Source organism: Colobus angolensis, unplaced genomic scaffold (assembly GCF_000951035.1).
Source record: "Colobus angolensis palliatus isolate OR3802 unplaced genomic scaffold, Cang.pa_1.0 Scaffold26, whole genome shotgun sequence".
NCBI classification, from domain to species: domain Eukaryota; kingdom Metazoa; phylum Chordata; class Mammalia; order Primates; family Cercopithecidae; genus Colobus; species Colobus angolensis.
The window spans coordinates 15,809,790-15,823,465 of record NW_012115821.1 but is presented as its reverse complement, the minus strand read 5'-3'; the positions used below and the strand labels follow the sequence as shown (position 1 = coordinate 15,823,465).

The window sequence follows — 13,676 nt, the reverse complement described above, 5'->3', positions numbered from 1 at the left end:
CTGAGGCAGGAGAATGGCGTAAACCCGGGAGGCGGAGCTTGCAGTGAGCTGAGATCCAGCCACTGCACTCCAGCCCGGGCGACAGAGCGAGACTCCGTCTCAAAAAAAATAAAAAATAAAAAAAATAAAGTCAATATTATCGAATATGGAAGCCACTAGTCATGTGTAGTTATTGAGCACTTAAAATGTAGCTAGTATGACTGAGCAACTGAATTTCTAATTTCCTTTAAATTTTAATGAAATTTAATGGATAATGGACTGTACTGGACAGTGCAGCTCCAGAGATCTTTAAAAATAGATATTCAAACTTTAAGCAAATGTTTTTTCTTTTCATACTCAAATTCCATTTGCCCACACCAAAGGGGAAATTTAATTCACAAATTGTAGCATGCATTTAGCTTTTTCCTTTAAAAGGTTGCACTTGAGCTTAAGGGTAGTTTTCCTTTTAAATTATTTTCCCTTATCAGGAATCTGTTGTGCTTTTCTTCTGCAAAATACATTATCACTTTGTTTATTTTAATTTTTGAAACAGAGTCTCACTGTGTCACCCAGGTTGGAGTGTAGTGGCATAATCATGGCTGCATATCTTCCTCCTCCAGCCTCCTAAGTAGCTGGGACCATGTGCATGAGCCACCATGCCCGGCTAATTTTTTAAATTTTTAGTAGAGATGGGATCTCATTATGTTGCATAGGCTGGAATTATCATTAAAAATTTTTTTTTGAGGTTAGGCATGGTGGCTCACGCCTATAATCCCAGCACTTTGGGAGGCCAAGGTGGGTGCATCACCTGAGGTCGGGAGTTCAAGGCCAGCCTGGCCAACATGGTGAAACCCCATCTCTGCTAAAAATACAAAAATTAGCCAGGCATGGTGGCGCTAGTCCCAGCTACTTAGGAGGCTGAGGCAGAAGAATCACTTGAACCCTGGAGATGGAGGTTGTAGTGAGCCGAGATTGCGCCACTGCACTCCAGCCTGGGCAACAGAGCAAAATTCCTTCTCAAAAAACAAAAACAAAAACAAAAACAGCCAACTTTTTTGGTACTTCTACTTTTCTTGTTACCTATTTCTTTTTTAATTTTTAGATTAATGTCAGTAGGAATTTATCTTCTCCTCTTCCATAATTTACTACAGCCCCCTTTTCTTTTATCTTTGCAATGTCTTAAAGTCTTTACTTGTCTGTGGATAGAACCCAGTTTGGATGATATACCACTTTGCCCTTCAACTCTAAGCCCTTGATGGCTTTACTTGCAGGTTTAATCAAGGTGAAGAAGTTGCTGGAGTACCCAAAATGTCCCTCAATAAATAGGTGAAGATGATCAGAACAATTCCCCAAGCTACATATAAAAATTGTTTCTCTTTCTCTATCATATAGTTATATACCCTGTATGCTCCCCTAATCACAGACTACAGATTGTATGTTATTCCTACCGCTTTCCCTATTAAAAATTGCAACTAACTGCTGTTATTTGAAACACATTCACAAATACAGTGGCCTTTATCAAGTTCCTAGATGAAAAGCTATTTGTAATGGTTGATTTTTATCTTCTCCACGCTGGTTTTTTACAGAAGCCACATTTGTGAAGACATTTTATTGTCATTTTAACCAACTCAGAACATCTGAAGATCTCTTTTATAAGCCTATAATGAACAGAATTACTAGTCTTGGATTTTTGGTAGGCCTATAATAAAGTTACTAGTCTTGGACTTTTGATTACTAGACTTTTAATTTTTAATTAAAAAGTTCTATCAGCTGTCAAGAGATGTTTTAGGATTTTTTTTTTGAGTAACTAATATGTTCTCAACTAATGTTGAGCCTAAATTGTTTACTGCTTTAAAGCAAATTGTTTGGGTTTATCCCCATTGCATTTGGGACTTCAAAATACTGATGCAATCTAAGTTTCCTTTCTGTATTGATTGTTTTCAAGAAGTTTATCTTCCCATATTGATAGAGGTTACAGAGATCCTTCTCATTTCTTTTTGGTCTTTACAGACTATAAACACCAAAATCAGTAGTATTTTCTTCCTTTTTTGTTTTGTTTTTTAGTTTCCCAAATTTCACAGTTCGGCAGCTAGATGTTGAATTCTGTTTTCTGTAAGTTATTCATGAATTCTGTCTGCATTGTGCTTTTCTTTGTTCCTTCTAATGGGGTAAGCTCCTGAGTTACTACACCACCAAAAGTCTCTTTTTTCTTTTTTCCCATTTCCCACTGGTTGAATTATTGTAATCTCCATAGTATGTTCTTTAAACACAGCTGAACTCTATCTCATTATCATCAAGTTTAACATATATGTAGTCAAAGTGCTTTCCTAATTCTATCAAAATCTGTGCATTTTTCTTTTTTCTTTTTTTTTTTCTTTTTTGAGACAGGCTTTCTCTCTTTGTCTAGGCTGGAGTGCAGTGGAACAATTATGGCTCACTGTAGCCTCAACCCCCTGGGCTCAAGGGATCCTCCTGCCTCAGCCTCCCAAGTAGCTAGGACTACAGGCACATGCCCACACCACCATGCTCAGTTAAGTTTTTAAAATTTTTTGTATAGACGGGAGTCTTCCTGTGTCGCCCAGGCTTGTCTCAAATTCCTGGGCTCAAGTGATCCTCCTGCCTCAGCGTCCCAGAGTGCTAGGATTGTAGGTGTCAGCTGCTGTGCCTAGCCTCTCCTACATTTTTCTTCAGTCCATGGTAATGAAGTAAACTTGGTTACTTGCGTAATTTCTTAGGTTTATAGGAAGAGAAATGGGAAACTACACATAGTCCAGTATCATAAGTAATTTATTAAAATAATAGATTCTAAAACTCTTACACTTAAAATAGTCTCAAAGATTAGTTGAACTATAAAACAAAAAAATTTTTATGAGTATGTGTGCATGTGAGAATCAGTGACATACTAAAAGGTATTTGTAATATTAGTGCTAGGTAGCACATTTTATATGTATATTTTTTGTTTGTTTGTTTTAGAGATGAAGTTTCGCTGTTGTTGCCCAGGCTGGAGTGCAGTGGCATGATCTTGGCTCACTGCAACCTCCGCCTCCTGGGTTCAAGCAATTCTCTTGCCTCAGCCTCTTGAGTAGCTGGGATTATAGGCTCCCACCACTACGCCCAGCTATGTTTTTTGTATATTTTTTTTTAGTAGAGATGGTGTTTTACCATGTTGACCAGGCTGGCCTTGAACTCCTGACCTCAGGCAGTCCACCTGCCTCGGCCTCCCAAAGTGCTGGGATTACAGGCATGAGCCACTGCATCCGGTCCCCATTTTATATTTTAAAATGTTACTTTTCTCTGATTTGTTCTGGTCTTGGGATCCTGGCCCCATATAAATTGTGAAGTCAAGTGATATTAAACAAATCCATTGAACATTGTCTTTATAATAATGAAAAATGGCTGGGCATGGTGGCTCACGCCTGTAATCCCAGCACTTTGGGAGGCCAAGGCGGGTGGACCACCTGAGGTTAGGAGTTCGAGATCAGCCTGGCTAAGAAATCTCGTCTCTACTAAAAATACAAAATTAGCCAGGTGTGGGGGTGGGCACCTGTAATCCCAGCTACTCAGCTGGCTGAGGCGGGAAAATTGCTTCAACCCGGGAGGTGGAGGTTGCAGTGAGCTGAGATCGTGCTGTTGCACTCCAGCCTGGGCAACAGAGTGAAACGCTGTGTCAAAAAAAAGTAGTTAAAAAAAATTTTTTTAATTAAAGAAAAGAGATAATGTAGGTGGTATAATCTAATGACACTAGATTCAAAGCTGGAGTATGGTGGAGTTGTCCTGTAACTATAATAAAAGTTCCTGAAGTAAGATAATTTCTAGTTGTTGATGAAGATTTGGAAGTATTAAGAGTTAGTTTCTTAAGGTTATATTACCTAAATAGCAAAATGGAAAAAAGTTTAGAGGACTGATTTATCACAGATCATATAAATAAAGATCATTGTTGATTTTTCTTGGACAGTTATAAAGAATAAGCTTCTGGTGTTTTAACAGATGGGAAATAAGACCAAGATTGCAAAATGTCCTTTAAGAACAAAAACTGGGCACATTCTAAAATCAACACAAGATACTTGTATAGGAAGTGAAAAGCTTTTGCAAAAGAAGACAGTTGGTTCAGAAACATCACAGGCAAAAGGTGAAAAAAATGGAATGACTTTTTCATCCATTAAGGATTTATGTAAACAATGTGTAGATAAAGACTGTCTTCATATCCAGAAAGAGATTTCACCTGCAACCCCTAATATACAGAAGACTAGAAACACTGTAAATACATCTCTAGTAGCTAAACAGAAGCCTCACAAAAAACACATCACAGCTGAAAACATGAAGAGCAGTTTGGTGTGTCTAACACAAGACCAACTACAACAGATTTTGATGACTGTAAACCAAGGAAATAGATCTCTTTCCCTGACTGAGAATGGAAAGGAGGCAAAAAGTAAGATTTTTATAAAGTTTTCATGAATTTTGATTTTTTCAATGTGTATTTTAGAATGTCAGATTCATTGGGTTTTATGTAACTGTGACTCTTAAATTCTAATTTAACCTGTCAATCTATTAAAATAATTGTTCTTTTAGAGGACTTTCTCTGATGTGCAAAATTATTTTTATAGTTGTGCCATATTTTAAGGTTAGTGCTCAGAATATTAAGAAACCCAGTTTCTGTGGATTTTAGAAAAAAATGTTAGTACAAAAAACTATTATATTTATTTTAGAATATAGGAGGCTTTACTCATATTTAAAATAGTTATATGAAACATTGTTAAGAAAAAAACCCATTATGGTATTTCCAGTGAAAATTAAGGAAACTTTACTATGACTATTTGACTTGAGTTGCTGAAAAACACTGCTTTCCTGGCTGCTGCATTCCATGCTAAGAATTGGCAGTACTTTTTTTAAAAAACAAAGTTAACACAGATTTGGAAGGAACAGTAGAGTGTTACAAGCTTTCTCTTTCACAAGTCCTGGCATTGTATCATGTTTTTAAAAGCCTTCTAATTTCCACTTTGGGATAAGGAATTGCGAATATGAAGACAATAGAAATATCTAAAATTTTATTAGGCAATAGTGAAATAAATAAAAAATTAACAGTTCACATGGAGAGGCCCCACAAATGGTTTGGGGACCCAGTAACTCCTGTATATTCCCATGATACTCAAGATGGAATTCTTTAGTCTCTTGTTATAGATTATTCTTGGTAAAATGAGGGAGCTGAATTTTGTCTTTAGGGCTAAAATTCTGGCAACAACCTGCTTATTAGGCATAATGAGAGACCATATCAACAAAGTTAAAAGCAGAATTTGCCTAATCATGTAGACATTCATATTAAGTATGCTTTCTCTTCATTGGGAGAACTAGCACATTCAAAAGAAATCAGAACATTTTTTGAGCCAGCCCATAAGCCCTCTGTAAAACATCTGATTTTGATATTATGGCTGGGACATAGAGACAATTCATGAAAAGGTTTTCCACTGATTCACAGCTAAATAAGAAAAGTAATGTCAAGGTAATGAGTATTTATCAAGATACTGGTATTTATTCCCCTTTAGATTGTGATTTGTGTTATAATTTTTATTTATTCATTCATTTTTTGAGACGGAGTCTCACTCTGTTGCCCAGGCTGGAGCGCAGTGGCGCGATCTCGGCTCACTGCAAGCTCTGCCTCCCGGGTTCACGCCATTCTCCTGCCTCAGCCACCCAAGTAGCTGGGACTACAGGCACCCGCCACCCCACCCAGCTAATTTTTTATATTTTTAGTAGAGTCAGTTTCACCTTGTTAGCCAGGATGGTCTCGATCTCCTGACCTCATGATCCGCCCACCTCGGGCTTCCAAAGTGCTGGGATTACGGGCGTGAGCCACTGCGCCCGGCCAGTTTTTATTTTTTAAAAGCATGTTGGCAAGAGGAAATGGAGATTTGTTTTCTGTTGTTGCTTGCTTGTTTTCTTCCTTATTTGATATAAGAAACTGTATGACTGTGGTCATGAGCAAACCATTTAACCTCTGGGCTTCAATTTCCTTTTTTTTTTCTTTTGAGGCGGGATTTGGCTCTGCTCCCCAGACTGGAGTGCAGTGGCACAATCTCAGCTCACTGAAACCTCCACCTCTTGGGCTTAACCCATCCTCCCACCTCAACCTCCCAAATAGCTAGGACTACAGGCACTGCCACCACATCTATCTAATTTTTGTATTTTTTGTAGAGACGGGGTTTTGTCATGTTGCCCAGGCTGATCTTTAACTCCTGAGCTTAAGCAATCTGCCCACATCAGCCTTCCAAAGTTCTGGGACTACAGGTGTGAGCCACTACACCCTGCTTCCTTTTTTCCTTTTTGACGGGAAGGGAAGCTTAATAGCCACCTCAAGGATTGTTTTGAGAGTTAATTTAAGTAACGTATAAGACATGTAAGAACTGTATAGCAGTATGTCAAGTACTATAATAGATGTAATTTAGTGTTAATTTTAAAACATGTATTTTACCTCCTAGGTCAATATAGTCTACATTTAAACAGTATCTCTAATCAGCCAAAGCATGAGAATATTATGGGATTATTCAAAAAAACTGAAATGGTTTCATCTGTCCCAGCTGAAAGTAAATCTGTCTTAAATGAACATCAGGAGACATCTAAGCAGTGTGAGCAAAAAATTGCCATGTATGTAACTCCTGTCTGTTATTATTGTGTGGTCATCTTTGGAATATGGTTTTGCTTTTCCTTTACTTGCTTGTGAAATAGTTACTCTGAATAGTTAGAGCTATTTAAAAGCTTATTACTTAATATTTATGGAGTCAGTTGTATAGAAATGTATGATACAGTTTCTATTATCTTTTGCGTTTTACCTTAGAGAGAATGAATGGAAACCAGCTGATATATTCAGTACTCTGGGGGAAAGGGAACGTGATAGAAGTTCGTTGGAAGCAAAAAAAGCCCAGTGGAGGAAAGAGCTAGGTAGGTAACTTTTATACCTTTATTACAGTTTTATTGGGTTAAAGAATATGTATCGAAGCCGGGCGCAGTGACTCACACCTGTAATCCCAGCACTTTGGGAGGCCGAGGCGGGTGGATCAGGAGGGCAAGAGATCGAGACCACCCTGGCCAATATGGTGAAATCCCATCTCTACTAAAAATATAAAAATTAGCTGGATGTGGTGGTGTGCGCCTGTTGTCCCGGCTACTCGGGAGGCTGAGGCAGGAGAATTGCTTGAAATTACAGATTTCTGTTACAGTCTTGAAATTTCGTTAGTGACTAAGAAATATCCATTACTTCTTTGGCTAAACTTGGACTCTGCATATCACAGTTTGCAAAATGTGTGACCTAACAGTTGTATTTCTTAAGAATAGCTATGCTAAAGGCATGAGATGGGCTTCACTCTAGTTGAAAAACTAGTAAGTCTTGTGAGGCCATCACTAACTTGGCTGGGATGGGTGACATAGAAAAAGAGACAAGCAAAACCAGGTGAGTGGCTCACATGTAATCCCAGCACTTTGGAAAGCCGAGGTGGGGGATTGCTTGAGACCAGGGGTTCAACATCCGCCTGCTGGAGCAACAGAGCGAGACCCCATCTCTACAAAAAAAGAAAAAGAACTACTTGGAAATGACCGGAATGTTTTGTGCTTTAATCATTTTTGTTGTTGTTGTTTTGAGATGGAGTTTTATTCTTGTTGCCCAAGCTGGAGTGCAATGGTGCCATCTCAGCTCACTACAGTTTCCTCTTGCTGAGTTCAAGTGATTCTCCTGCCTCAGCCTCCTGAGTAGCTGGGATTACAGGTGCGCGCCACCATGCCCAACTTACTTTTTGTATCTTTAGTAGAGACAGGGTTTCACCATGTTGGCCAGGCTAGTCTCGAACTCCTGACCTCAGGTGATCAGCCTGTCTTGGCCTTCCAAAGTGCTGGGATTACAGTCGTGAGCCACCACACCCGGCCTTATGCTTTAATTATTTTAAAACTCAGTTTACTTTTTTTTTTTAAACTTGTCTCAGTAAAGCACCTCTATTTAAGTCATGCTTCCAGTAATATTCTTGGAATTTAAATTTATATATCATCGAATTTTGTATTTAAAGAACTGTTGCTTGGGGGTTTAGTTTTGACTATATCTGTCAGACCCAGGGTTTTACGTTTTTTACTTGTCAGCAATTAAGAAATAATAGCTAACGTTTATTGAATATTTACTTTGTGCCAAGCCCTATATTGAGATAGACACTATTATTATCCCCATTTTATAGAAGAAACCAAGGCTAAGAAAGTTTGCTAGCAGTTGGCTGGGTGTGGTGGGCTTATGCCTGTAATCCCAGCATGTTGGGAGGCTGAGGCAGGTGGATCACAAGGTCAGGAGATAGAGACCATCCTGGCCAACATAGTGAAACCCCGTCTCCACTAAAATACAAAAAATTAACCGGGTGTGGTGGTGTGCACCTGTAGCCCCAGCTACTTGGGAGGCTGAGGCAGGGGAATTGCTTGAACCCGGGAGGCGGAGATTGCAGTGAGCTGAGATCGCGCCATTGTAGTCCAGCCTGGTGACAGAACGAGACTCTATATCAAAAAAAAAAAAAAAGCTTCCCAGCAACTTGCTAACAATCACATAGCTAGGAAATTGTTGAACTTGAATTTTAACCCATAGTTCTCTACTTCAGAACTCTAGCTTTTAATTCTCTTAATAATAATTGAATGAACGTTACAGGAAACTAGAACCTCATGGTATTTGACAAAATATAAAATACGTTATTCCAAAAAAATTGCTCCTTATTGGTAATTGTGATAATGAAATTGTACCATACTTAACTTTGGTTCTGATTAAATTTTTTCTTATTCTGTGTCCCTAAAAAATTATTCTCTACTTCGTGAGTTAATCTCCTTCCTAAAAAGTTTAGATTAGATCCGTATTGGTATCTGCATTAAGAAAGTCATGCGGCAGAGCGAGACTCTGTCTCAAAAAAAAAAAAAAAAAGAAAAAAGAAAGTCATGATTTGTTTACGTGGTTCTTTTTTTACAGTTTTTGTACATGTTTTTAAAAAGGACATTATTTACAGATGAACAGGTTGCTCTAAAGAAGAAAGAAAAAGAAGTTTCTGAAAAATGGAATGATCCTTGGAAAAAATCTGAAAGTGATAAAATAATATGGGAAAAACTTCAAATTCTTGACCAATCTAGGGTAAGACATCTTAATTGCAATTTTTAAAATGCTAAGCAGTGTTCATGTTACAGAATTTATTTTTAAAGCTTATTATTGAGACGGAGTTTCTCTCTTGTTGCCCAAGCTGGAGTGCAATGGCACAATCTCAGCTTGCTGCAACCTACCCCTTCCGGGCTTAAGCAATTCTCCTGCCTCAGCCTCCCAAGTAGTTGGGACTACAGGTACTCACCACCAAGACCAGCTAATTTTTTTGTATTTTTAGTAGAGATGGGATTTCACCACGTTACCCAGGATGGTCTCGAACTCTTGGCCTCGTGATCTGCTGGCCCCGACCTCCCAAAGTGCCAAAGTGCTGGGATTACAGGCATGAGCCACCGTGCCCAGCCTATTTTAAAAAACTTGTCATATTGTTGGGTTTTTTGATATGTGTGTGTGTGTGTTTTTTAAAGCAACAGGGTCTTGCTCTGTTGCTCGGGCAGGAGTGCACTGGTGAAATCATAGTTCTCTGCAGCCTTGAACTCCTGGACTGAAGGGATCCTCCTGCCTCTGCCTCCCAAATGGCTGGTACTACAGGTGTACTCCACCATGCCCAGCTAATTAAAAAAAAATTTTTTTAGAGACAGGGTCTCACTGTGTTGCCCAGGCTAGTGTCGAACTTCTGACCCCAAGTGATCCTCCCACCTTGGCCTCTTGAATAACTGGGATTGTAGGTGTGAGCCACTGGGCCTGGCTCATAATGGTATTTTAAAACAGTGTTATTTTGAATTTAATTATGACCTCAACTGGTCTCTATTTACATTCTCTAAGTTGTCTCATTATCATTAGGTGAGTGTAGAGGCTCCCAGGAACCTCCTTTGGAGTCTTATAAAGGAGGTCTGCAGTTTTTGAAGTGAATACAAAACTCTGCCACTAACTATGTGTAAATGTTTAGTTATCAAATACACACATATGCCAAGCGTGCCTTGTGTAGTGCTTTTGTGATTTTTAAATTTTATCTGTGGTAATTTTGGGTAAAGAAACAGTGTCACTGGTTTTCTATTGATTTTTATACTTCTGCTAGCCCTTCAAGCATTCTATCACAGTCTCCTAGCCAGGTGATGGTGGTCCAAGCTGATGGGGCATTCACTACTTAGAGCTAGTCAGACTTCAGCGGTAAGTCCTAAGTGTCAGTACTTTGGATATTTAAACCTTTTAGTATTTGACCTCTAACCTATTTTCCTTGAAGGAGAGAATCTTAAGTCCTCCTTATTTTTAGTTATCAGTTAATTTTTACTTGAGTGTATTATGCTTCATTTGCCTTCATTTCTTTTTTTTTTTTTTTTGAGACGGAGTCTTGCTCTGTCGCCCGGGCTGGAGTGCAGTGGCCGGATCTCAGCTCACTGCAAGCTCCGCCTCCCGGGTTTACGCCATTCTCGTGCCTCAGCCTCCCGAGTAGCTGGGACTACAGGCGCCCGCCACCTCGCCTGGCTAGTTTTTTGTATTTTTAGTAGAGACGGGGTTTCACCGGGTTAACCAGGATGGTCTCGATCTCCTGACCTCGTGATCCACCCGTCTCGGCCTCCCAAAGTGCTGGGATTACAGGCTTGAGCCACCGCGCCCGGCCACGTTCATTTCTTTTTTACATTTATTTCCATTCCTCCTTGTGAACATTTACATTTTAGCAAATGTATTCTGAAAATAATGCAGTGACCTAAAGGGATGATTCTGGTGGTAGATATTTTTGGCACTGTGGCCTAATTAGGTAAATTTCTTATAGAACCCCTTCAAGTTAATTTTTTTGCATGACTGTTCTGCTTCGTGTAGAGCTGACTTGCCTACGTTGAATACTTTTGTTGTCTGTTGATAATTTTACATTAACAGAAGGAATGAAATCTGAATTGCATTTGCCCACAATCCCAAAAGCACTTTGACTGAAAAGGCAATAAGGTTGTCTTGGTAGAACTCATTTTGGAAAATTCTGTAGCTCTGAGTGATAATTTTAAGTGTGTAAAGTTTAGAAGTTGTATGCAGACATCATTAAAAACTGTAGCTAAAACTAAGTTTTCATGAAGTTGGTGAGGATCAGTTGTTGGCTTATTTACTTTTCAACATCAGGATAAAAAATCTGTAATGCTAAAAATGTTAAATTTCAGTTGCCAAATTTTCAGTTGAAATGTCAATATATAATTTATTATTTCTTACTTTGCATGGCTTTTTAGGTCATTTATTATCTGGGGATAATCCATATCATGATTGTTAATGCAAATAAAGAACCATTTGAGGTGACTTTTAGGTTTTAAAATATTTCGTATATATTTTTTAATGATAGTATTTGTCAGCTGATGAAATGATGAGGCTCATGAATTTGGAAAGGAGAACTGTATTTCTCATCAGTGGTTGCAACCTGCAGCATGGCCATTCTGACAGGCTGGGAAGCATAGCCTTTGGCGGGCCAGGAGGCAAAAACTTCAAGGTGGTGGGGAAGGGAACAGGAATTTATGCTGAGTGGAGTGGCTGAATATACATATTTAATAAGCTATACGAGGAGTCATGAATATTTATGAAAGGAGAAACACGCATACACAATTGAGTTTTATGACCCTTCATGGGTCCCATGTACAAAAAATGGCAGCGTTACCATGATCCAAGGGTAGAGTTTTCAGCCCTCTGACATCAAAAAGCGAAGCAGAGGACACAAACCTTTTGGCCAGAAGCATCAGGTGGTTGGTTGGTGTCAGTGCTGGCATCTTTTGAAGGGCTGGTTTCTGTTTAGCCAGGGAGGGAGGAGGTATAATGTGGTGTGTCTGATTCCCCCATCCACTCATGGCCAAGAACTCAGTTTTCAAGGCACTTTTGGGTCCCCTTGGCCAAGAGATATCCATTCAGTTAGTTGGGGAACTTAGAATTTTACTTTTATTCCTCATGTGTATCTTTTTTTTAATAATAAAAAATCCCAGTAAAGTTATTTTAAAAATTTTTGGAAACAAAAGTTGTAGGGGTTTGTGATGGGTGGACTAAAAAATGAAACACATGCAGTATCCAAGACCGGACAACCAAGAGTTAAAAGAGTATGATTACTGGCTCATTTTTTTACTATTTAAATGCAGTTTTTATGTATTTGTATGTGAATGTGGTACAAAATTGGAGAGATGTTACTGAGGGAAAAGGAATTTGCTGTGTAACAAAAAAGACCTCTTAAATACCTTAGAGCAGTTGTTTTCAGAAATCCCAGCTGTAGCCACAACTATTTATACTATTTGAATAATCTAGTTAGCCTCTTTATATAATTGGGAGGGAAAGAAGTTTGGTTGTAGGCAGTCACCAAAGCTTTGATTGTTAAAACATGAGGTAATGCATATAAAGTGCTTAGAATAGTGACTGACAACAGAACAAATGCTAATGAAGTTTTGTTCTACTTATAATTTAAAGAGTTGGGGGTCTCACTTTGTTGCCCAGGCTGAACAGGCGCAGTCATGTTGCACTCCAGCCTCAGACTCCTGGTTTCAAGTGATCCTCCTGTCTCAGCCTCTGACTGGCTTATTTCACTTAGCGTAATGTCCTCAAGGTTTACCCATACTGTAGTATGTGTCAGAATTTCATTTCTTTTTAATGCTAAATAACATCTATTGTATGTATATACCATGTTTTCTTTATCCATTAATCCATGGGTAGAAATTTGGATTGTTTCTACCTTTTGGCTATTGGGAATAATGCTGCTATGAACATTGGTGTATAAATTATCTTTTTGAGTTCCTGTTTCATTTCTTTTGGGTATGTACTCAAAAGTGGAATTGCTAGATTGTATGGTAATTTTTTAATTTTTTATGTTAAATTTTTACCAATTTTAATTTTGTAATTTTGTGTTAAACGATTACACTGCTTTCCACAGCAGCTGTACCATTGTATATTTCCATCAACAGTGCACTGTGTTTCAATTTCTCCACATCCTCACCAATACTTATTTTCTGATTTATTGACAATATCCATCCCAATGGTTGTGAAATGGTATCATTGTGGTTTTGATTTGCATTTCCCAATGATTACTGATACGGAACATTTTCCCACATGTTTATTGGCTATTTGCACATCTTTGGAGAAATGCCTATTGAGATCCTTTGCCCATTTTAATCAGGTTTTTCGGGGTTTTTTGTTGTTGTTGAGTTGTAGGAGTTATATATTTTGTATGATAATCCCTTATCAGATATATGATTCACAACTATTTTCTCCCATTCTGTGAGTTACTTTTTCACGTTCTTGATAATAGTCTTTAATTTTGATGAAGTCCATTTTATCTCTTTTCTTTTGTTGCCTGTGTTTTTGGTGTCTTATCAAAGAAATCATTGCCAAGTCTGATCATCAGACTGTATTTTCTTCTAAGAGTTTTCTAGTTCTAGCTCTTATGTTTAGGTCTTTGATCTATTTTGAGTTAAGTTTTCCATATGGTGTAAGGTCATAAATAGCTCTTAGTATTTTGAGATACGTCCCATTAGTACCTAGTTTATTGAGAGTTTTTATCATGAAGGGCTGTTGAATTTTGTCAAAGGCCTTTTCTGCATCTATTGAGATAATCATGTGGTTTTTGTCTTTGGTTCTGTTTATA

General features: G+C 38.3%; 1 protein-coding gene across 1 annotated transcript in view; it reads left to right on the top strand.

Moving 5' to 3' along the window:
* Positions 1 to 13,676, top strand: part of CCDC66 (coiled-coil domain containing 66) — a 58,976-nt gene that overhangs the window by 2,847 nt on the left and 42,453 nt on the right. The window contains exons 3-6 of the mRNA XM_011947265.1: positions 3,967 to 4,408; positions 6,453 to 6,618; positions 6,809 to 6,912; positions 8,994 to 9,115. Of these exons, the coding sequence (XP_011802655.1) occupies positions 3,967 to 4,408; positions 6,453 to 6,618; positions 6,809 to 6,912; positions 8,994 to 9,115 (834 nt within the window). The remainder of the gene's footprint in view (positions 1 to 3,966; positions 4,409 to 6,452; positions 6,619 to 6,808; positions 6,913 to 8,993; positions 9,116 to 13,676) is intronic.